Source organism: Lichenostomus cassidix, chromosome 1 (genome assembly GCF_008360975.1).
Source record: "Lichenostomus cassidix isolate B80296 chromosome 1, HeHo_3.0, whole genome shotgun sequence".
NCBI lineage: Eukaryota > Metazoa > Chordata > Aves > Passeriformes > Meliphagidae > Lichenostomus > Lichenostomus cassidix.
The window spans coordinates 109,212,765-109,239,058 of NC_139479.1; the positions used below are offsets into that span (position 1 = coordinate 109,212,765).

General features: G+C 37.3%; 1 protein-coding gene across 3 annotated transcripts in view; it reads left to right on the plus strand.

Annotated features, from left to right (window-relative positions):
• Positions 1-26,294, plus strand: part of CADM2 (cell adhesion molecule 2) — a 558,998-nt gene that overhangs the window by 457,303 nt on the left and 75,401 nt on the right. For all 3 annotated transcript variants that reach the window (XM_085075225.1, XM_085075236.1, XM_085075245.1), the window contains one exon: positions 17,568-17,658. In XM_085075225.1, the coding sequence (XP_084931351.1) occupies positions 17,568-17,658 (91 nt within the window). The remainder of the gene's footprint in view (positions 1-17,567; positions 17,659-26,294) is intronic.

Consider the following 26,294-nt stretch of genomic DNA (forward strand, 5'->3'; position numbering starts at 1 on the left):
GTGAGATGCATCTTCCCCTGTGCCTGTTGCTCTAAATTTTGAACAGGACCTTGTCTCTCTTTTTTGACTTCACTAAAATTCTCTAACAAGGTCAGACTGCACTGGGCATTTACATTTCTGCTGTGCTTTATTTTACTGCCCCCTCAGACTGCCAGTTTATCAAAAGCCATAATGCACAATAATTGTTCTCTATCATTCCTGCTTGCTCCATTAATTTTCCACCAATCAATTTAATACTCTCCAGCACTAGTACAGAATTGTTATACATGGAAAGAGAAGTGATAAATGTGCCAAAAGAAGCTGAAGTCTGGGGCAGAGAGTGGAAATACCATTTAAAGCTATGGAAAAAGTAGCATTCTATTATTGGTGACAAGAAGACTAAGAACAGTCAGTTGTTGGCATTTTCCTTGCCACCTACATTTCCATGGTCAACATCCTCAGAAGTCTTAATGCTGGGCGAGTTTTGAAAGGAAACTTCATAAACAGAGAAGAAGATTCAAGGAACTGATGATGTTGTTCATCAGAGAGCCTTAAAGGAAAAAGAGGAGTCAGATGATTTCCCAGAGCAATCCCAAGTACTCCAAATGGAGTACATGACACTGTCACTGAGCCCCTTGATTTTATTCTCCTCATTGTTGTGGATATTCCTGCAGTCACTGGAAGCTGGGTTGCTTTTTGTTGTGTTTTTTTTTTTTTTTTTCCCTATCAACCCATAAGATTTCAAACATAAGAGACATCCTATTTGTATTAATGAGAATCATGCTCACAGGACCTGGTGAAACTGATCCAACATAAACCCTCCACACCACCTTGCAGCAGGCCAGAAATAGGGCTGGCAAAATTGATCAGTTATGGGACCTCATGGGGAAAGTCAGGAGAATTTGTTAACCTGGCATCCTGGAGGCTCCAAATCACAACCAAGTTAGTGTGGCACTGCCACTTGTTCTGAATGTCCCAGAGATCCATCAGATGAGCAGACAACTGTGAGAGCATCAGAAGCAAGTCTCTGAAAATGGTCAAACAAAACAGCATGGGTGAGCATCAGTTTGGCAGAGAATGAGTGTACAAAGATGGGGCATCACTCATTAGAACTGCACTTGATTTTTAACCAGCTTCCTAAGATCTGAAAGTTTCATCTGTGGTATGTGGATGCTCCTCACAAATTATCAGTGTATCATCACCAGTTGGAAGAAAAGGGCAATAAGAACTTGCCTAGCCATTTCTGCCCTGAATAATTATGCTTTGAAGTTGAAAAGTCTTCTTTGTTTCAAGCAACTGGCCACTGACAATGGACAAAACATTTGTGACTCCATCCATACAAATAAACAAACCAAAAAGCAAAGCAAAGTAAACAACAGAATAGTAGGAATTACAGGGTTGTGTTTGCATCCAGTGGATGATAGGTAGAGGAAAACGAAAGCAAAATAATGGAATGAAATTACAGGTTTTGATATATGCTTAGTGAAAGATGGAATAAAATTAAATCTGCCTTAGATGCTGAGACTGTATGAAACAGATATTTGTAATTAGTCCATGGAGAGATGTAGATAGAAGTGCTTATGAGTCCACACAGCTGCTTTTATCATCAACCTTAGTAGGAAGTAAACTTAACAAAATGAAAGCCATCATATACAGAATATGCTTTATTCCCTCTTCTTCCCCTTACACAAATCTTATTTTTTATTAGTGTGATAGAGAAATCAAATAAGCTTTCCCAATAGAACTACAGTGTATGAAATGAAGCTGAGGACTAAACTTCTACATTGAAAATATTTTTATTTTCTTTTATTACATATTTATGTGTATGTGCTAGAAATAGTGTCTAAGTCCTTCTGCTGCTCTTTTCTTTTCTTTCCTTTCCTTCTTATAGTTCAGTCTTGTAGTTGAGACTACCTATTTTATTTATACCTTACCAGAAGAAAGATGTTTTGAAGGTGACTGTGATCAGTCCTTGTTTTCACAAGGCTTCACAAATTAATGTTGCAGACTTGAAATATTTAAATAATGGGGAAAAGCATAGCATACCTCCACTCCAGACTGTGGGATAATTAGCTCCTCCAATCTTTTGATTTATTTGTCAGTCATTTATGTTATGTCTCACTTGTGCTTAGTCCTGTTCATCTGTATGTTGTGCTCTGTGCACTGCAGGGCAGCCCAATTGCCCAAGTCTTTCTGCTGTGCTGAAAGGTTTGGCTGTAATTTACTTTTCTGCTTGGCCAGCAGAGGTTTGTGGTAGCATGACACTGCTGGCTGAGTTTATTTTTCCTCTGACCCTTCCTGTCAATAGGAAACCTAAAATAGACTCATATCCCCTCTGGCTTTGCTCTGAAGTTTGCTTGTCAGCCCAGCTGCCACTGATCATTAGGAAGTGCTTCTTGTAAGTGATAAATACAAATCTCAAAGGGATATTTAATTTCATTGTTTACTTCTGTGTTCAGGCTAAACAAAGAATGCATTCTTTGTTCCTGTGTCAAAGAATCATGGGTACAGCACTTCAATTTTGAAAGCTTCTCAGTTCGATGTTTAGGAGATTGTCTAAGTCCTCATGAAAAGACATTTTGAGGGCATGTACAACTGCTGGTCCACGTCTGGGAAGTTAGTGAATTCTTCTCATCTCTCCTAAATGTCACAGACATGTTGTGATTCCCAGAAGCAGCATCTTCACTTCCTTCCAGGTCTATCTGAGCAGAAACCAGCCAACATTTTGCTTCATACTGAACAGAGTGCCATAGAATTACCCAGTGGTAATTACCTTACCTTAGTGAAGATTCTCTGACTACAGTAAATTACCCAGCAGACCTCAGTAAAAATTAATTGTGTAAATCTACCCCAGAGGCTGCTTTTGAAGCCTTAAAGTGAAATCAAATCATTTGAACTTCAAACCTAATCATCGTGCTTCTAAAATGGCAGCTGTGATGTGATCCGTGCTAATGGACTCAGTGAGATTTTGCTCAAAAGCTGACCACACTCCCAAATGACAGCACTAATAAGCTAAATATGGGTTATGTAAAGAAGTGTCTGGAGAGGCAATTTTGAGTAAATTCTATATTGGCAGACACAGATGTGCAGTGAATTGTCGGCCTGACAAATCTATAGCCGTCAGCTAACTTGCTTTCCACAGGCTATTCCTACATGTTTGTGTGATAGGCAGCTTCTTCTTTTGTGGGCTGTTATTAGATTCTTCTGCAATGAACCTCCCAGCTCGACTTTAAAATCAGGCAGCTATTCCATGAGAATGCTGGAGTCATTGTCCTGGAAATAAAGGTATTGATTTTGCATTAAGTAAACAAAGCCCTCCGAGTGCAGATCGGATCATGCAGTGTGTCGAACACAGGGTGTCTGTGTGTGACATGTGTGTGACATCACTGTGCCACCCTCGTGCCTGGTGAAGCAGCAAATGGAGGCTTTCCTGATGCCAAGATGGGTCTGGAATTCCTGCAGGTGTAAAGCAGAGCATTTTCATCAAATATCTGCATTCCCTGATGCTCGCTAAGAGAGTTTAGCTCGTTCGTTCTACTTGGCTGCTTTCAAGTCTTTGTTGGAGCAGACCATCTAAAATACACATGCTGAACAAAAATGAGTCAAAATGTGTGTGAATATATGAAAACGTAAGATATTAAATGTAGTAAATATTGTACTACACCTTCAGAAGTACTCATGAAATAAGGCCTTCTAAAAAAAGGGAATAAAAGGGTTATGCACAGTTGGGTGTTAGACCCTCTGTCTATGATGGAAGTCTAAAACACTCAGAGCTTCCCATCAGAACTGTATAGAGAGACAAAACCCCTTAAATTGAACATTCAATTCCAATTAATTAATCACATGTAAAATATGTTAGTGGCTCTTCAAGGTGACTGTCTCAACCCAGACTTGCTGACTTTCTGTAGCTCAGAAAGGGCAGATGTGTGCTCATGCAAAAGCACGCAAAATGGGACACGTCTTAGCTATGATAAAATAGGAGGGGGAAGGAACAATTCTCCCTGCTGCCTACATATGGTCCTTCTGTGCTGTAAATGAGTAAAATATGTGTCACACATTCATTTTCTTTAAGCTGTGTGGCCATTTGTCTTTTTGAAGCTGTTTTCAACTAAGACATAAGATTCTAATTTTCTTGTCATATGCTCCTTTCTTTTTACTTACTTTAGATATTTTCCTCAGTTTTGTGCTTAAAAAAATTTTTTTGTTTTTGAACTTTGGCATATTTCCTTTTCTCATTTGCTTCAGAGATATTTACTTTAATTATTATAATTTTATTTTTTTTAAACTTGAGGTATATCTCCCAGAGCTATCCCAGAGTTAAATAACACCTATGCTTTAGGAAAAAAGGCACATCTTTCTTTGGAAGTAGCTTTTGCCATCTAGGAAGAAAATGTTTTTCTGAAGTGAAGAAAATATGAGAGTTAAAATAAATTTTCTTCACTTACGCTGATCTTTTTGGTTTCTGATCAGTCAGCAGCATTGTTGGTCGTTCTCATTTGCTTGTGACCATCTTTTCATTACACTGTGTGACACCCTGACAGGCACACTGGTTAGGAGTAAAATCTGGTAACATTTACTGTGATTACACACTGCCACAAGCTTTGTATGGACAATCTGGCAAAGGTTACATCCCCAGAATCAGAAAATGGTTTGTTAACTAGCATAATAAGGTGTCATTGCATAGCCTTCCAATTTTCATTGATTCTTTTAACAGGGCCCCAAAATACTAGGCCAGCTCAAACAAACAGACTGAGTCCTGACTGAAAATAGGTGCAATGCTTGTGAGAATTGAAACATGTTTTGATGTTGCCATGAGACAAACGTGTCTGTGTAATGATAACTTCAATCAATGAGTTTAACCACACTGTTCTCCTATAACTTCTGATACAGTGAAAAGGCCTGGATTTTCCAGGGGCATGATTCCCTAGGGTCACAAAAGAGAGAACTCACCTGAGATTTGCACATCCAGGGCTTTGCAGGTCTCTATTCCAAACTAGCACGATTTGCTCTCTTTCTGTAACCATTTTTTCATGGTAAAATTTGAGTTGTTTGGAACAATGATACCTCAGAGACCTCTGGAACTTGTGGAGGGAAGCCAGCATCTCAAGCTTGGTCTTACTGATTAAAGCCACCTTTTGTTCCAGCTTAAGAAGCAAGAGGGGGTATGTTTTCTGTCTGAGGTGCAGACAGGACCTTTTTCTCTCCCAAAGCCTCTGATCACAGACAATCTCTGTAAGCCTGAGCAAGCAGGGATGTCCTTCACTTCAGCAAAAACTTTTGAGCTGTTCGGATCCTTTGGAAGCTCATGAGGAAAAGCTGGATGTTTTCTGAAATGGCTACCTGAGCCTGAAAGGGAGGCACTGTCTCTTCAGCCAATGCTCCCATCTTTTAGAGATCAACTCCCTGAGTGGTGTTCATGCTTTTTTCTTTCAATGAAGATGTTCTGCTGGATTGCTGTGACCTTGAGAAGGAGAGAATTTCAATGTCTTCTGGTTGTCTCCCTCTCTTATCATTTTATCCTTTGTAAACATTCAGGTTTACTCAACACTTGCCTATGTTGTGATACTCAACCAACCCAAGCAGGTTTTGTTTTTTATTCCTGAATTCACCCTGTGAAAGTTCACATGGAAAACAAATATATCCCAGTGTTACTACAATACCCTGAGGACCACCTTTCCGTTCTGTTTCCCTTAAAGGAGGGATGTTCCTATATTTACTAGCGTAAGATGCAGATAAAAATAGTAATAATACTGCAATTTTAAAGCTACAGTATGAGTACTATACATCTCTTCATACAGAATGAAAATTAAGTAAGAAGTTAATTATATAGCTCAATAATTATGTAAGCACTGTGTTAATTAGTAGAATTATATTTTTTAAGCTTTTCACATTGGCAAATGCTTGAAACAAATGAAACATTAAAGGATAGTTACTGTAAACAGGAAAGGATGATATCTGTGAACAGGAAAGTTCACTGCCACAATTTGCATGTTTAAATGAGATCAATTAGGTTAATGATGGATGAAAATAAGAAATCCATTATTTAAATGCAAAATAATTCAAAAACTTTTAAGTCCATTTACTGCCAAACTTTCATCTTTCAAAAGGGGATATCCAGTTCAAAGGGTTAATGTACAATCCTGACCTTTACCATCTGGAGGTTTATATTCAAATATGGTTTACAAGAGAAATATAATCTAATTTCTCTGATTTCTCTGTAAAATCTTATGTAGAAAATCCACATGGTGGCTTGTCTACTGTGCAGAAGAACCTTGAAATCTGGTGTGGGCAGGTTATTCCATGAGCTTGTTGTGTGATTAAGAGAGGGCTACAGAAGGTTTCAAAGGAAGTTTGGGAGGGAAGGTTTAATAATATTAATACCTTTCATAATATTAAAAGTAGGACATTCAGGAAAATAAAGCATGAAGTAAATATAGTTCCATTTCAGAGGAATAAACCTTCAGGCACAGGGGAGAGACAGCCTGTGGTAAAAGTACTGAAAAGACAGAGGGCATGGCTGTGCTGGGAAAGGGAGCACAGTGAGGTCATCCCTGAACCTATTCCAAGGCAGTCCAGCTGCAGTATCCACAGGACTGACTGACTTATTTTTTAATACTCCTAATCTAATCAACAATCAATCACTATAAAATGATTTTTAAAAAAAATCTGTATTGTATTAGATAAGAGTGACTATTAGAGAATCTGTAATAGTTCAGACCCCAGGTTTCCAGTCTGGTCACCTTCAGTCTAATGACACAAGGACAGAGTTGTTTCAGGACTTCCCTACAGAAGAGTTGTGGGGTTTTTTATTTCCAAAATGAAAGACTAGCAAGCAGGTGAGGCAATCTGGAGGAAAACATATGTAGAGATCATTACCAGAACCTCCCAAGGAATAGAAGTTTGCACTTCACAAGGGTTAGGTGTATATTTTTAAGAAACAAATAAAATTTTCTTTTCCTGATGCTACTGCTTAGTTATTTTTATATAGACCAAACTGTCATAGTGTCCAATATCTAATATGAACATCAGACAAAGGACTGAAGCGGTATTTGGGAATTCTGACCATCCAGAGCTCTTATTTACTCCTTCAACAGTTTTGGATGTGCTACAGTTCTTAAGGCATATTCCAGATAACTTAAGTCAGACACAAGAGAGCAATGAATTCTTAAAAGAATGTAAGAAAGCAGAAGATAAATTTACATTGAAAGGTCATGCGCTGTCTCAATGTTAGGCATTTCTTTATAACATGGTTTAGGCAGAAGACTTTTCTTTGTATTTTATTTTTTTTACTTCTCTTAGCAGCAAAAGGGAGATAAAACATAAGTAAGTTGGAGAGAGCACAGTGTAAGGCAACAGAGATGGTAAATGGAACAGATTGTTTACTCTGAAGAAGTGACATGACAAAAATAATTAAACAAGATGAAAGTTGTAAAACTAAGCTTCCTCGCTTGCATTCACTGGAGAAAACAGAACTGATTTGCAGAGAAAATATTGTTTCTACCATATCATTCATGTGTGTGGGAGACTTAATGCATAATTCACAAACCAGTGACCCATTCTGCAAAGCCATGGAAAGGGGAGTCACTGTCTCCTGGTGCTGTCTCCATGGAGTGACACCCTCAGAACGGGGGTGACAGTGCCTCTCTGTCCCCCCTTAATTCAGCAGGGGCTGCTGATGTGCTCACATTTATCTCTGCCTGTTTTCAGGCCAAGCACCAGGTAGGGAAGATTGATCAACGAACACATTACATGACAAAGGAAGGGTAAGGTTGTGAACATTTGAAATGGAGCAGAGGGGAACTGTGGAGCTTTGCTAGTGTCCCTCCAGCTTCTCTTTCATCTTCCCAAAACCCAAAGCCACGTTTAATGTACTACTACATTTTCCTTTATTTTGTTTTATTAAGTTTGGTGAAGGAGCCTGGCATGATCAGCAGGTGATGTGCTGAAACAAGTCCAATGAGAATCTTTAACAAAGTACCACATAATCAGTGTTCACAGGATTAGTAACCTAAATGGTTTCCTGCTAAGGTTGGTGCTCACATTCAGCCATTCATGGATTATGAGTGTCAGCAGGGAATATTTGATCAATCTTTCTTTTCCCCCACGTTGGCATCCAGCTTCTTTTTTTTGCATTAAGGAGAGTGTTTTTACACTCCTCTGTTACAAACTGTAATTACTCTTTCCTACAACAAACATAATTTTAAAATTAATTAAACCAGATGAGATTAAGGACAACATAATAGTCATCAAATAATCTCAAATAACAAAGGGACCATATGCTGTTTCTGGTCCTGCTTGACTGTAAAGCAGTTTTCAAGGAGTGTAAAAAGAAGACACTGCAATGTCCATGTGGATATGGTACCAAGTATTCTCTTGTATCAACCCTAAGTATTTAAATATTATCATAAAACTTAATTTTACAGTGTTGTTGAATACTTTTATTGAAATGAAACACCATTGCCATGACACAATCACTTGAACTAGATTGACTCACCCACAAATATTACTAAAGAAACAATTTTTCAGCTACATAATATTGATATTTTTCCTCTCATCCACTCAAGGAATGAGCCATTAATTCTTTTCTGAAGCAGAGCATCAAACTTAGTGTATCTCCCAGGCTACTTTGGTGAAGTTACCAAGGCAGACTTGCTCACAAGTGCTAATTCAAGTCAATAGTGCACAGGCAGAAGCCATGCTGCTTGCCATTTACAAAATAAGCCAAATTTGGGGGAATGCTGATTCACAGCTGTAGGATGCACAGCTGGTAAGTGTAAAAGCTATTAAAAATGGTGAGCACTTGCACAGAGCTGATTAAAGTGCTCCTCTCTCTTCTTTCACGTCTCATTTGGGATATCAAATTTGATGTTTATTTTTGTGCATAATGGAGTGGTTTGTCCTTGGAATTTACTTTTAAAGTCTCTTTTTTCCTGAGCTTATCTACTGACATGTTGTTAGAAATAGGGATAAAATTGTGCAGGAATACAGAATTTTCAATGAGTTTTGTAATTGCTATCCACATATGAAAATTATGATCTTCTCATGGTTTCTGAAGGCAAAAAAAAGTACCCAAAACTGTCCTATACTTACTCCAGTGCCAATTAATCTAGAAAGTAGATACATCATCATTTTCAGAGGTATCTGCTTATTTTATCTTTGCATCTGGAAATGATGGAAAGGTTCCAAGGAAATAAGAGAGAGAAAAAGCACAATGAAAAATGTAGAAGGCTGTGACATAAATAGATTTCACAAACATGCATTTTGAAAAAACAGACAAAAATGGGTAGAAAATAAACGAATTAGTCTCTCAGGAAAAACTTTTAAAATCTTATCATCTGGCAGCCATTTATTACCAGGTAGCAATAATCTTTTATTATTGGACTGTTAGATTTTTATAACATTTTTTAAAATGATAGCACCAGAACTGTTGTTGTTCACTGCCACAATAAAATATCTGAGAAATTTATGGAAGCTTTTCAATATTCAGAAGGTTTGCAGTCATAAAATAAAACTACGAAGTAAAGCCATGCTGTTGGTGGATCATAATTTAGCTAAACCTGTAAGAAGAAAAATGTTGTAATGAATCAGTTATAGTAATTTGCACTCTGGTACAAAGAGGAAATGGTGGTTCGTTTGAAAAAAAAAAAAAGAAAACAGCAAGGTAAATAAATTAATTAAAAATGGCAGAGTAAATCTGAGTATTATAGATCCAGGCAGGAGGTGCTGCCACACAAGATTAAGTGATTCATTCAGAAGTTGGAGTAGTCTGGAAACAGTCAGTGGGTAATAGGAGGAAGGTTGGGGTTATTTTTTTCCTTGCCAGTTGATCTGGCAGCCAGGACATGGATGTTACACCCCAGGAAGGGCTTTTGTATTTTATCTGGGCTGCTGGAACTCAACTGAGTGTGTCCTAAAGTGGCAAGTAATTAATAAGATGCGTTCCCTGTGTTGCTTAGGGTCCAGGAAGGTAAAACCTGGAATCCATGGGAAGCTCACTGATCCCAGTGGGAAGAACTGCTCTGTCACACAAGCACAGCTTTTCCTAAATGGATCCTTTACCACATTCCGTACTGTTGGATCCAGTGCTCAGTTAGGTTGTTACACAAAGCCTTTTCTTACTAGCAGCACTTTTAAGGCTTTTTAAATCATTGAGTATAGGAGAAAATTTCTAGTGATAAAAGGTAATTAAAACCATGTACTCATCATCCTACCAGATTAAATAAGGAGGTAATATCGCTGCTTTTAGTAGGAGGATTTTGAGTAACACTTGCAGCACACCCTGATGCATTGTGAGCATTTGTTTCCCTTGACAAACCCAGCAAGTGAAGGGTTTGCCCCTCCCTGGATCTTTCCCGTGTCTTCCCTTTTGCTATTAACATAATTTGCACTCAAGCAGCAAGTCCAGCAAGGAACACAGGTTTCATTACAGCCAACTCAGCTTTTTACTGCAGCTGGAGAGATGTTCATAACACAAACTACAGAGGGAGAATCACCTTCAAAGAAAACAGGCATCAGGATCAAAGGATTCCAGCAGAGGCCTGGGGTCAAATGATGTTAATGAGCTGCTTTCAATTATTTATAACACAATTAGGGACAGGACTGTGTTGGCCCTGGTTTTGAGATAGGCACCTGACAATTTGGCTGCATGGAAACTAATCACTTAGGAGGGCTGTGTTTTGGCGGTTTAATATATTTGTTGTAATGGTACTGTGTAGAGATGCACATTTTTGTTCACAACAAGCTGTGCCTCCTTTTTTTTTTTTTTCTACACTTTTTACAGGGTTTAGCTCTTTTGGTACTAGTTTGAACTTCCAAGACTAATAAAAGGGCATTGTGGAGAAAAAAAAGTACACAATCCCTTGTGTGTTTACAAAGAGAGATTTAGACAGAATATATCACAGTGATGTGTGCCATGCATACAGGAAAGAACCTGACCAATGGATTTTTCTTCTTGAACCCCAAGGACTCATAAACCAAAATAATTCAAGAGATTAATCTTTCTCTATGCACCTTGTATATATTGAACGTTATATGTTACTGTCACCAAATGTGGCATTTTTTCTGTGCCAGGTCTTTTAATATTCTACAGAACAGAAAAAGAAATACTTTCTTTGGTGAAGGAAAAACAGGGGAAGTCAAGAGAAATGTGACTCACCCATTTCCTTAAAATTATGTGAACCAACCTCCCCAAAACTAGAAGTTAAGGCCAATATTACTTTATGAACTGTTACTTAAACCACAAATAATCTTTTCTTTTTTCTTTTCTTTTTTTTTTTTTTTTTTTTTAAATATTTATTATTGGACTGCTTTGCTCATGCCAAAATCTTGCTAGGCATGTACAAAGAGAAGATCCAAACATTTGGCAAAATTACTGTATAGCATGCAAAACGTTTTAATTGAAATGTGGTAGAACCCATGCCTTATGTGGTGCCATTTTAGTTTGGGAAGTAGGAATTACAGACTTCATGCAATAAGCAAATTTAAAAATGCAAAGGCTTGAAGGAACGCTGCACTTTATATGAAATAATAATGTGGGAACATAATTGTCCTAGCTGAATATATATTTGTTACTAGTATGGACAAGGTTTTCTTAAATTTATGCTGGTATTATTAAAATATCTAAGATCTGCTTCAGGCATGGTGTTTACATTTAAATATTTCATTTAAGAAAAAGGAATCTTTATAAACAATGAAATGGTTGCAAACCTTGACAAAGAAGAAGGGTACTCTGAGGTCACCAGCTCAAAAAGTCCTTTTAAAACAAATTAAATTTTTTGCATGTAAAGCCCAAGAGTGGATGTACCAAAAGCACTTGATGCTAAGCAGTGACACATTCTGAGGAAAAGGGTGGGATTAAAGTTTTATGCATTTTTGTTTTTGTGAATATCCTTATCTGGCTCTAGAAAACTTTTCTAAATGGAAAATGAAAGGTATATTCTGTGTTACGTTGGCACTGAATGTAAATACAGGCAATTTCCACAGTACTGAATTGCTTGAGGAATTCTAATTCATTATGTGCATTGAGCTAAGAATTTTTTAATACCTGGGTTTGTTTAGTGTGTCAGAATATCCTGATTTATCCAAACTAGGAAATAGGTAAGAAAAAAAGCCTTTTCAGATTCAAAGTGAAATCTCATTTCAAAATTTGGCTGGAAGGGAGACCTTTGAATGTCTGTTTGATGTCTGCTATTGCATGGGAGCTGAGCATACAGGGCTTTGCACTCTGAACCAGACCAAACCCTTAACCCATGAACTCCAAAGGGTTGAGTATTTTAGTCTCTGAATTACTGTCAAATAAGTATTTTGCTGGATCTGATCAACATAGTGTGAATACTTCTGCACTTAGTGCAATAAGTAACCTCCTCTTCTCATAAATCACTGCATGGGGTCTAATTAGTGACTTTGATGGACTGATTACCACTTCTAACAAAAAATCAACTTACATGTAAGTGAGGGACTGTAGAACTGGCTAAGACTTGGAGGTAGAGAGGGCTCTAAAATGTAGAATGTTGAAGTACAGGACCCATCTTTGTGTATTAGTAATGCTATCTCTGTAAGTGAGAAAAGGAAGTGACTTTGTTCTGTTCTGCTTTCTGAAGCTTCAGCCACATTGGAAGATATTTAGGGTGCTAAGTTTAAATTTCATAGTAAGTTATTGCATTTACTTCTTTTTTCAAAAATTGTAATCCAGCAGAAAACTTGCGAGTTAGGAGCCCTTATGTGGATCTCTACATCTGATACAACACTCCTGTGGAGGTTTCTGCAGAGGAGAACCACTAAGACTTTTTCTGTTAATCCTCCTTTCACTAGAAGGCTAATGAAGGCTAAGATTTGAGAAACACAGAGATTTATCTTTTAACGAAATGTGTAGAGAAATCTAATGGCGAGAAGTTTATATTACAGCTAAACAGATACATTTATCAAAATTACATGGAGGAAAGACTGCTGCATGATTCTTTTGAATAGGTGCATTTTCAGCACTCTTGGGATTCTAATGACTATGAGATAATTAATATTTCAGCACCTGAATAGTCTACGGCTTCCAATAGTTGTTTCTTAAAAGTGTCAATGAAATAGATGTACTCCACCCACCTGAACATCTGCCCAAGAAAGGTGGTCTTTTTTTGTTTCTAGGATTGTAATTAATGTTGACTGCAGATGATTACATTAGAGAGGGATTAGTTGATAAAACAGCATATTCCTATCATAGCATCATGATAATGCTACCCCTTTGTCTCACAAAATGATTTTTCCTGTGCTTATTGCTACCCACCTGTTGCTGATGAACACCCTGGGATGCAAAGGGTTGTACTTTGATTTAGTGGCTCAGCCAGCAGTTGTGATTCCATGAAAGGTTTTACACGCTAAGAACTGATGGGGCCAAGGACGTCTGAAGATACATATGACAAATAGGCCAAATTACACTTTTACTGTCTTGGCACTAAGAAGAAACTAGTAGAGATTAATTGTCTGATTCTGTTGGTGGCCTGTTTCACAATCTTAGCAAATTTGTTTACTTTTATGAATTCAGTTTTCCATTTTTATGCTGTGTTTGTCGAGGCTTTACACATGAAGTGTGGCATAACTTATCATGCAGGAATCTTCCTGCAGCTTTCATGTGATTACTTTATATGAGTAAATTTATGTGAAGAAATTTAATCCTGCATGTAACCTTATAAAGGCTTGGTGATAAAATAAGAATATAAATACACACTGAAGTCCAATTTACTTCAAGCAATGTAAAAACAACAAGTTCATTCTGAAAGCAAACACACAAACCTTTAAGCATAGAAGATCTGATTAAGAGCAAAGGTCTAGTGACTGATAAGAACCATCTTTATTTTGAAAATAGCTTCAAAGAGATTAAATCAATCAGTAATGCAGTTCCACGGGGTATGAATGTTGCTGCTAGAAGTACAACAAAAGGCAAGTGTTGAAGTGTTTAATTTCTTCATGTACCAGATAACATTTTTTACCAATGTAAACTGGCATCAATTTTCCACACCCGTTCACTGATTTTGTGCGTTGCTGAAGGTGACATAGCCTGATCAAAAGTAGGTAAATCTTCCCAAAGCTTTGAAATGGGTTTCCTGGTCTTCTGAGATGAGATGAACCCAAATCCTAGAAAGATGGATGAAGCAGAATCACTCAGTGGAACTTTTGCCTTTGGTCTGCTGAATCACGGAATGTTATATTGAAAAAGCCTCATGGCAAAATTTTTACCTGTAGCTGCTGTGTCCAGGAAAAAAAAACTAAACATTTTCTGTGCTCGTAGAGGGTAGAAGATGTGTAAAGACATGTTTGAATCTCAGTTCAGGTTGGTGATAGCAATCAACTGCAGCTCATACATAACCTCGTTACTCAAACCAAAGCTGGAGGGCCAAAGGAGCTCTCCCTTCTGGAGGTGGATGTAACTAAAAATGTCCCTGAGTACTGAAAACAGCGTGTTTGACTGGGGAGAGTTGGTGTCGTGCTTACACTCACATAAACCACTGAGGTTTTTAGAGAATTGGACTTTCCCAAAGCTTATTCATTTTGGAATACTTATCTCCTCTGTAATATTCTTAGAACTCAGGATAAGGACATATTGGTAGGTACTGTAGAGAAATTGTAGTTACCAGTCATTTGTTCAGAAGAATTCTGTTTTGAATATGATTTATGATATTTTATTGTCATAAAATTGCTGAGCCAAATACTAAAAAAAATATGTCAATTATTAAAGTTCTGATAAGTTGAACTCATACAAATTGGAATCTTTCTAATGACTTTGGAGGAGGAGGAGATCTGACCCACATTGAAACCCATGACTCTAGTCCTTTTTTTTCTTTAGGTTGTAAAAGGAAAAGGGTTTTTGGATATATCTACATTACTTCTAACAAGCTGATGAGCATATCTGAAAAGAATTCAACCTCTTAGTTTACTGGAGTTCTTGATTTTCTTTCTTTAAGCTGTCTCCTAGTGTTGGTGATTGCTGGAGATGAGGTGATGTTCCAGTTGTTACAATTAATACTTTTAAGTGTGACAGGTCAAAGCTCAAAGTATTGATAGAGTACATTTATACTTTTTAAATTCTTCTGAAATGAGCAGTCATAGCAGGAGGTATTATTTTATTATAGCATTTTGTGTTCTGGAAAAGTACCAGTCAGCAGGGCTTGATCACCATGATTGTTAAAATAGCATATTTGGGTTAGTTTTGATTCATTTCAATTATTCTGGAGATTTCTTCTCATTTAAAATACTGACGTGAATGTGAAAATAGAGGGCAGGTTTATCTTAATTTTTTCCCCCTTTGAAGTGTACACTTTAATTCTGGAGAGAAATCAAGCATGGCCTAAAGAAAAAGGAAACAGTAATACTGAGAATAAAGCACTCAAAATAGAATATCTATTTTTTGAAAAAGAACCATTAATAAAATGAAAAATTGTCCATTGTTAGCTTCCCTAAAAATTAAATATTGAATTAAACCTGGTGTTTACTGCTTTAGAGAAAGAGGTAGTTACTGTTTAAGACAATTAGCAGCAGAAACCAGTAGGGAATATATTTCCTACACTACGTTGTTGTGTATTAGAGAGTGAAAGATAAATATAAAACCATTCTTATTCTGTGTTAGTAGGTTCTCTTTAGGAATGCATGGAGAACAAAGTTCTGGTGTATTGAAGTTGAAAAGGGAACTTCAAGTTGGGGGGAAGAGCATTGCATGATCCATGCAAATGAAAGCTTAATTGTCTGGAGTCCTCTCTTCTATTTTATATGTGTCATTTACAGTTTTGCATAAAATGTTGATTTTTTTTAATATATTTAAGCCAGGAATAATAGATAGATGTGCCTTTAATTTCTTCCTTCACCTGTGGCTGTCAGGATTACTTCCATCAAAGTTTTGCTCCTTTTCATATTTCTCTAGAAACTTCTTGATGTCATTGCATTAGTTGTCTCCCTCCCTCAGTTAAATTCTTCATGTATTCCTAGCTGATACTAATTTGCTCCTCTGGTTCAATGTATAGTCAAGAGAGTAATTTATTCATCTTCAACAGCACCACTGAAATCACAGAAGTACTTGATGCCCTGATTTATTAAGGCACTTGAGGTCAGTGCCTTAAGCATGTGCTAAAAATGAAGCAAATGCCAGCCTGGCCTCTGAAGGATTAGTCACCTGCATAATGGTTTGCAGGGTCCTTAAAAATGTGAACTTGTGGAACAGATTTGCTGCTGGTGTTAGGTTAGTGCAGCTGCTCTGGAGAGCTGAATGATGCTGAAAATACTTTCAGTGGAATTACAGCCAGTCTGCACTAAACCTTTCCCTTTTCTTGTCTTGTGCCATGCTGTGATGTATAAAAATAAAAATCAAAAGTTGGAAAAAACCTTTCCATCATCATAATTGTTCAGATGCCATTTAGTGTCCAACAGGACTATTGGCATCACAATAAGAGACTATATTGTTACAGCATATCTTTTATTTTTCTGTTTGATTTTGTGGTGTCATATTGTCGAGCTCTTTGACATTTGCTTGATAACAGGACATCTGTGGTGTCATTGCTAAGGAAAACAGCAACTGCAAATTGAATGAGACAAAAGTTAGATAACCTAGATTTGCAGGTTAAAGTGGTTTGTATTAGAAAACTATTGAGGAAGAAACTGGAGAAAACAAGAAATTTTTCTACTGATTCTGAATTTTTTTTAATTATGACAGTGAACTTTTTTTCCTCTTCCTAAGGGAAAAATGTGTTACATTCCTTTATTTATCATATTTTCTTTTTTTTTTCCATATAAAAGGTGCCCCTTTAACTTGTATGTTGACTATGAGAGTGTATTCTTGCAAGCCAGCTGGCCAAATTTTTTAGAAGTTAAAGATCTACTTCAAATGCTCTATTCTGCCTGAATTCACAGTAGCTATATTGTGTATCTTTTTGCAATTAAAATTTGAAACTATTCCCATCACATTGGACAGATTGCAGACTCTTCTGTAATGCTTTCTGCAGATACGTGAAACATTCTCTTTGCAAATTCGGTTTAAAATTGTTCTGTTGTAGGGGCAGCTTTATTGCATTTCAGAAATAATATCCTGTAGAATGTCTGTAACAAGGTATTTTATCTGAAAGCCCATTGTAGCTTTCTTATTACGAGTTTCAAGCTTCTGCAACAACAAAAGAGTTCTTATTCAAATGTACACTGTTGCATTCATTCCTCTAATAGCAGCATTCCATCATATCAGCCCAAAAATAGGCAAACAAATGCATGGAGTACTTGTTATTCATCCTCAATGTTTTTTTATTTTGTTGTAAGATATCAGATTTTCAAATAGTCATATGGAGTGTTTGCATCAAATACCGAAATACAAAGTTGTTTCCCCTGAGTATATACATGCTGTCTCTCTGTGTTTCCTAGGGCTATAAAAAGTTACTGCTTTAGTTACATTGGTCATTTTACTGCCTTCCTGAAGACAATGGAAATTGCACAAGGCTCCATATGAAACTGTCTCCAAGTGTAAATTAAATCTGTGGTTTATTCTGTTGTAAATAGAGAATAATGTACTCTTAGATAATAAATCTTTTTTGTGTATATCAACAAGTTGTCTATTTTTTTCTTCCTAGATACACCTTTAGTTAAAATAATTTCTTCCAATTCATGGCCTGAAGAAGGACAATCTATAGTTTTGACTTGTGAATCCAAAGGAAAACCAGTGTAAGTGATTTAACAAGTAATATGTTTTTTGTTATGTTACTTATTCTGCTGTGACTGCAATCCTCAGCTGCAGAAATCTGCTGGTTTTGTCTCCTCCTGGGGTGTAAAGTACTTTCTGGTATAGAAAACCCCTTGAAGCCTGTCTTCGTTAATGTCTATAGAAGATTGGTCTTTTACTTTGTCATCTCTTTTAGTTTTCAGGAAGAATTCCAACTGTGAGGGGCTTGGGGTTTTTTTTGGTCAGCTATATCAACCTGAAAGACGTGCAGGTTTAATCAGTCACTGTTTGCATCACTGAATTGATGACAGAAAACATCTCAATAAAATCTTCCCACATCAACTCCTTAGAAAAAATATATTGAACTTTGGCTGCCCCTTACAGGGAAATTTAAAGTTTAATGATATAACCAAGTTGGCCACCTGTTTCTACCAGCATTTGGAAAGGTGTAGCCTGCTTTAAGAATCTAAATTGTGTTCCTTGGGAATTAACATCTTTGCCATAAATACCTTTAAGGGTGGATCTGCAGAGATCAACCCTTGCACAGAATCTACTATTTAAAGAGACTTCATTCTTGGGAAGAGTAACTTCTCAGACAAGCTATTATATATTTACTCATAAAGGTATATAAATAATCCAAATGCTAATTACTAAATTAATATGAATCAAGTTTCTTAAATAGTGACCTTCTGCTCAGAATATCAATCTATAGTGTAGTGATGATACATAGATTAGACTGGTCTTGAAAATGGTAATGGAATAATACTTTGGATCTACAAAAAGTGCAAATTGCATGCCAAAAATCATGTCACTTATGGCTGATTTTTTCCCTGGTGTAACTTTATTGGCTTTATTGAATTGCTTTATGTAGGAGCCTGAAGTCAGATTTAGGTCAAGTCAGGCATTTAAGTCCAAAGTTTCTGTTTTGAAAAGCTCTTCTGAGTTATGTCTGGCATAATTTAAAGACCATAGGTACTTCTCTTTTTTATATCATATGCCTGCATCATTTTAAAGCAACTCCTCCACCCAGATCTTGACTGGGCTGAGCAAGTCAGCACCTAGATCATGTTCTACCTTGCCTGAGACCAAAACACTGGAAATCTATCTAATTAGTCTTACCTGATGCAGTGAAATTGGTCTTCTGTGTAAATGTGCACTTCTGATGTGTTCCTGAGACAGACACCTCTGCAGGTAGCACAAAAATCCTTTGTGAGCCACCTCTTGCTTTTAGAACATACCTGAAGGAGAAGGAATTATCCTTTGCCTAATATCCTTTGAGCATTCCCCTGAGGATGAGGAGATAGAGTCTGTTTCCCCATTATTTTCAAATTCTGCCAAAGATGTGCAAGTGCTTAATTTCAGGAGAGAGGTCAGGGCTGATTGCCCTGAGTGCACCATTGGCTGGGTGATATTTAGCATTTTCTTTATCTCAGTGTTTTTCTCATGGCTTAACAGGTGACAGCTACATGTAAAGGGTTCTCTTTGGCTTATAGGTTTGAGGCATTCTAGCCCCACTCAGCTCCTCCCTCCCCAGCACTCTCTGTTAATAAAAGACACAATAATTATGCTCAGATACTAGGTTTTCCTCCAGACCCCTGTATTTGTTAGCTATTTCTGAAAGCAGTAAAACATTCTAGAATTGCAATGTTTCACCTTGACATACACAGTATTTTCTATTTGTTACACATAGTATTATAAACATACGTTATACCTTTATACCTTTAGGAGGCACTAGTTAAAACTTGGAAATTAAAATGGAGCTTCAATTAAGGTGTTTTCTGATTGATTTATTTATTTATCTGAGGTCCACAGGGCCCAAATATGTCAGTGTCACAAGTTAAGTGATCAACTGTGAGCTTGTGGAGAGCCCAGAGCCAGCCATGGTCCTTCACAGCCATTTGCTCACTGTGGGTTAATTTCTTCATATTTTCTGTCACAGACACATCAGTCTCTCCTGTTTCATGTGGGCAGCACTGAATCTCACCAGTAAATGAACACTTACCTAGAGGTGCATTTCTCTCTCATCCCAGAGCAATTTTCACAAGCTTCAAAATGACATTTGAGATGAAAACTGAGAAAGAGTGAAGCCAGGTGGTGGCTGTGGTGACACTGATGATACTGATAGTTGCTGCTGAGTAATTCTTTCCCAAATGGGAGAAGCAGGGTGAGGCTGAAGCTAGAATGGATTTACCCCATCTTACAGCTCATCACCAAATACTGTGTTTCCAATCTACAGCACAGTCCTGAGTAAAAGCCCCTCCTAACTTACAGCCCTGTAGCAGGAAAGGGGAGGGAAGGCTTGCTCAGACCAACAGCTCTGGGAAATCAGCTGCACTCTGCATCTCCTGCTGAAACAGCATCTTCCAGAGATACAGCAGAGTGACAAAGAACAGCTGTACTAGGTGTTAGATCTAGGGCCCTGCTGAGGTAAGATTTATCTTGTCCAGTCAATAGCCGTGACTTTGGAAAGGAGGAGAATTGTCCTCAGACCCTTGGATGTCAGTGGTATCAATTGTCACCATGTGTGAGATGGGCTGGGGTTATCCCAGACTCTGAGGTTTAGGGATGGGTTCATGTCACCTCACTTCATGAGCTACAGAGGTACCAGTGTTGGAACAGGGGTGCTGAGAGTGGGATAAGGGGGAGAAGAGAAGCTGGGGGATGGGAGAGGGGGTGGAGAGTAGGATGGAGATGTGATTCAGTGAGGTAACATGAAGGGGTGTAAGACAGAGCACACTAATTCTGTGACTGTGCTGTTTCACCTCTGCTCAGCGCTGGGAGGATGAGGATAACTCTGACTCCACTCAGACCATGTGCTTATTTCTGTTACTTTGAGGCAGGAGCTGAAAATTACCTTGTTTTGGGTAAGCACTGCATTGCTGCTGTGGAAGTGTGATGATAGCAATCAAAAGAGCAGGCCAGGTTTCCTGCCTGCTCTGTGATGGTTTTGCAGAGGCAGCTATGTGGATTTGGTGATGCTCTGATCCAGCTGTGGAGCATTTTGGGCACCAGCTCTAAGAAACAGCAGAAGGCTTGTGTTTGGAATATCATATGCATAAATCTATGATATTTCAATTAAAATTTTCTGTTGATGAGAAGGAAAAAAGGAAATATATTCATCAGTTTACCACAGATAAACATGACTCACAACAGAAGCATACCCTAATTCTGTAATATTTTAAGGGACTTTGAGATATAGAATTTGTGAGGTTTTTGTCCAATTGCTCAATGCCCAGTTGGTAGAACAAATTTAAGAGTTTTCTTTCGGAAAACTTAGAATAAGTGTATTTGTGTTAGCTTAGTCTTTCCTTTTGCAAGACTCAGTCACTGGTTTCTTCACCCTATTGGCAATTTTGATGATATTGATGTCCAGAGTTGTTGTGTTTTGGTTTTGGGGTTTTTTTCCCTCCAAATTGGAGGTTTAAATGCATTTAGCCATTTCTCTGCATAATTTAGGTGAAGACCCTCCATAACTGACACCACTATTCAGCATCATTCTTTTTTTGGGGGTGCTATTGTGCAGTTTCAAACAAATTTGAATATCCTGTGTTTTCAATTTGTAGAGCTATTTTGTATTCCAATATTTTTGGCTGGATCCCTGGACAGTTGTCAGTCTGTAACGTTGTAATCAATGAATTTGACTAATATATCTGTAAGGTGTCGGTGACTCTTTTCCATTTATTTCTTATTTTTTTTAGCATAATACAGTTTTACCAGGGCTTTGTTTATTTTCCAAACAAGGAACTGTAATTAAACTTCAGAAATCACAGATATCCTTTTTTTGCAATTTCTAGACTTTTCTGAAGTCACAATGCCTGACAGCATTTTGAGTATTTTAAAATAAACATGAGATATCTGTAAAGAATATAAAAAGTAAAGAACAAAATGATCATTTGCAGTCATCTGTGCTTACAAAATTTTTTAAAAGCCAATATTTTCTCATTGCAAGCTGTAATTTCTACACACTGTTGTGTCTTTACAATATAGTCTAGTGACTCAAAACTGCCCCAAAAGTAAATTCAAAAACTGACCCATAATGAAAGGTTCAATATTTAATATTCTTAGTCAGTGCTCTCATCAAAGCATGCATGAAATATGTGAGTTTTCTAAGTCAGTGTCATTTCAGGAGAAAGGACGTCAAAATATAATGGAATAATTAGGGCACAGGAAACAAAGAGAGAGTTAGCTGTCTCCTGTGTGCTTTAGAGAAATGTCTTTCCATTCCATGCAGCTCAGGGGAATCATAGTACTGTTGGTTGACTAATGTAAAGTGAGTATTTGGCCTTGTTTGAGATAAATAGGGAAGATTTTTATTTCAGAAAACTCACATAGGTATCCTTCATTAGAATACCATTATTCGTAAGCTCATGGAAGTTATTGAGAAAAGCACAATTAATAACAAACTAATAGGTACAGAGTAGTATAAAGTATAGACAAAGAAACCTCTTAATGCAAGAAAAGGTGATCACTTTTAATAATAAGTGAACACCAAAGAATCAGGCTTGGGCTATAAAGTCATTGTAAACAATGTGTGTGGTATCTCCATGCAATATCCTGTCTTTTGTTCCATTGCTAAAAAAATTATAGAAACATTTATCTCATGAATGATTTTGTCACAGGCTCGAGGATGAATTGCACTGTAAAGAAAAGAGCAGAAAATCTCTTCCTTCTTCTGAATAGTTACCTTAGTTCAAACTGATTCAAAGTGGGAAGATGTGAACCTGAGGAAGGTATTTTGATAAATTTTGGTAAATGAGGGGACACATTTGGATTTCCTGATTTGCTTTGTATGATGAGAGACGTGACAATGATTTGCTCTCTGAAAACTGTGGCAGGATGTGATGTCCTTCCTGGATTCTCTGGCAGGTGAGACGGAAGTTCTGTAAGAAACTTTCTCATTTTCTATACAGATTTTATTCACTGCTATCTGGATTTGTGCCATACATTCCTAGCAGCCTAGAAGGGAATGCTGGTATCAGTTCTGCCTATATGAATTATCATAATGAATCTGGAAAAGCATCCATGTTTCTGTGTTTATAAATCACCGTGCAGAATGAATCCACAGCCCAAACTGGATGCTCAGGCAGTATCAATAAATATTAATGATTTGGAAAATTGGATTAATTTGTCCATATCAAAGATGAAATCTTACTCTGGAAAAACATGGATGTGGTATCAAAGTATTTATCCTTAAGCTTCGTCCTGAAATCCTGAACTGTAAGAGTCTTTTTCCGGGTTTGTCTGGAAAGGACCACCTACAACTGAAATAAAGTAAGTGAAGAAAGAAAAAAAAAAAAAGAAAGGAGGGGAAGCTAAGTACTGGAGTTCCACTGCTATTTGTTTAGATCTTTGTTTTGGCAGAAAGGGGAATGGTTTTGAAGAAAACTGCTGTGCATTTAGCAAACCAGGAGCCTCCCTGGTGTTCTTTGCCTTGATCCCAGAACTTGCATTAATTGAAAGTATCTTTCTTTATCTGATTTATGCTTTCTGAACACTCTGAGTTTACAGTGAAGTTTCCAGGGACACATGTCACACATAGCTTTGGGCAAGGTTCTGTGAATATATGCTCGAATAAATGCCTACACAGATAGGATACAGTATTATTGCTATGGATTTAGACTTGGAGAAAGGTAAGAAAGCCTCCTCAGTTCTCAGCCCAAGTGTTCCTTGTCACTGGGAGCAGCTCTCATGATAGCTCAGGCTCTCCTACTCCTGTCTTTTGTCTTGCTCTCTGTCCAGTCCAAGTTGTCTTTCTGTGAATTCGGCTTGTTCAGCAGTTAGATAGAGGCTGTCTTCCACAGATACAGCTGCTATCTCTGTGCTGTCTGTCTCTTCAGCCTTGTTATAGCTTCTTGAAATGTTCCTCCTTTATCTTCTTCTTTTAAACAGTGCTTTTTCATTATTGTACCTTTATCCCATTTAGGTTCTCTCTGTGCCTTTTTCTGTTTGGACAAGTGTGAGCTTCCATTCCTCCAAAAGGAACTTATTCTATTTGAGGAGGTGATTGTTAACTCAAACCCAACCTCCTGTTAATTTGATCTGATGGGATACATCCTGTGTCAGCTGACGTTAATCACTCTGTATCCTGTGGTTATTGTCAACCACAGAAAAATGTCTTCTCATCAGCCAGACTTGTAAATTAAGCACCTACATTCTCCACCCACACAGGCAGCAGTGTGTATATAAAGAAAATTTTATCAGTATCAAATATATTTCAAGCATTTTCAGTCAGGAAGGTAACGAGAAAATACATCCTGTGCATCATACGCTGATCACTTAGCCTGTGACAGAAATTTTGTAAATTGGAATATGCATAACTGTTAATAGCAATGAGCATTTTCAGTATCCACATTCTATGTGCAGTTTGTTTTTAAAACAATTCTAGTCACTGATTCCAGCCCAAACCTCTGCTAAAGTCAAGTTTGGCAATATTTGCCAGTACTTAACCATCATTGCTGCAATTACTTTCTTTGGGTAGTTGACCAATTTTTAATTTATTGTCATTTCGAAGGAGTACATGCTAATTATATCTCCTGCCTTGATTTAGTATGTATCTATTATACGTTATGTTTAATGAGTGCTCATTTTCAGTAAAATGTCCTGAAATCTTATGAAGAACATCATATGACTTGTAGGAAAAAAGCTGCCTGGTGAAACTTCGCAGATATATAGCTTGCCTTTGCAGGAAAAGGCCAATTATTTTAAAGGATTGTGTAAATATTCAGTTTGAGACCTTCTACACCAGTATTTCATTGACTTTACACCTCCACTGTGGAATTATGGCATGATGTAGAAGATAACATACTACAAAGCAGGTAACATTTTTGCTGAGATAGAGCATGTATATCCCACAGATTAAATTTCAGTTTGTATTAAACATCCTGTCCTTCCGGGAGCTTGTATCTTCTTTTCACAGCTGGGACATTCTATACGTTTTTGTAATTTTTTCCCCCAGTATTTTGCAGAGAGCAGGGAAATTGGTGTTATAAAAAGTGTGACACAAAAAGAAGCAGGTGGGAGCATTAGTGGCTGTCTGAAAATTACACTTTACAATAAAGCCTCCTGCAGTGCTTAAGAACTTCCCCTTTTGTGTTCTGTAAAATGATCACATTGCCTAATAGGCTCAATTCAATAATTGCTTTTCCTCTTTTTTAAGCATCCCTTTTTTTGCAGTGTTTACCCATAAAAGTGCAGAAAGTACAGTATGAAAAACAACTGCACACAGCATTTTTAGTGCTCGTTAAATCCATTTTGCATGTGTATGGCTTTTGAAATAATTCTTTTCCTTGCTCTCAGGTGGAAACACATTCTAAAATAAAAAAGGCCCATGACATAGAATAATAGATATAATTGAAATAGCAGATAATTCTAATTGAGTAGTAGACTGCAAATTAAAACATGAGAAAAAAGTTTTTGAAGAGGATGTGATGTTTGGTCTTTTAGATACTTCAGTTTCTGTAGAAAAGTGTTTAGCTACACTTACACATAAAATTATGCAGGTTTTGGATCAACCACTAGCAATAGAACACAAAAAGAGAAATAATAAATTGTGTTAATTTATTACTACTGTAGCTTGCAAATTATTCATTGTTTGATTGAGGTAGTCTTTGACTTTTCAGTGCAGGGAAGATCTTGGAGATTTCTCAGCCCTGAGTTTGGCTGGTTAAAATGAAATTTCCACATCTATCCATACTATTTCAAGCACCATGGTAAACAGTTTCCAACAATTACATGACTTAAGACCTGAGGAAAGACTGACTCTGTGATTTGGAAATACTTTTTTGTTGTTTGTTTGGTTTTTTTGTTTGTTTGTGAGGTTTTCAGGGTTTTCTATTGCTCTCAAACATCCCTAGCCTACCTTGCTCCGTCACACACATGATTTCTAGGATGCTCCAGTGGGAATCAGTTTGCTGGGAGTGACAGACTGAGGGAGCTCTCAGCACCATCTTCATTCAGGTCGTCCTTTAAAAAGTATTTACTTGTACTTTGCACCTAGAGGCAAAAAACAAAGTCTGGGCAATTATATGGTAATCAACATCAAAAAGGGGAACTACATAAAAACAAAGAATCTTGTTAAAAAGAAGCTATAAGGGGCAACTAAGAGAATTAAATTTTTCCAGGCAGCCTGAGGACTATGTTAGAAAAATAAAATAGAGTTTAGAACCAGTAGGTCAATTCATATCACCTAGCAGAAACCCTTGAGAAGGAGGATTTGGTGAAGCTAAAGAGAAGAAAAAGTAATAAAAAGGGCAAAGCCATAATTTGGAAAGCTGAACTTGTTTTTCAGAGGAAGAAGATTCTTAGCTTTTGGCAGATTAGATATAAAAATTCAATAAAGCAAACCACCAATAAAAGCAGGGGGAGGGAAGAAGTGTTTAAGGAATAACTAGAAAAGAAACTTGAAAATAAAAGGTTTTTTTTAAAATTAAATAATGGAAAGTTTGTCGGTACATTTTTGATATCAGAGAATCAAGATTTAAAAAGAAGCTAGATGAATTTGCTACATCCATGTTTTCTGTGGTAAAGGAACCTGGATATATTACAGACTGAGTCCCTCTGTTCTGAGGTGCTCACCAGCAGGATTTAAATGGACTGCGGAGGTGATTCTGGAACAAACAGGCAAAATGAGCAGCAGGAA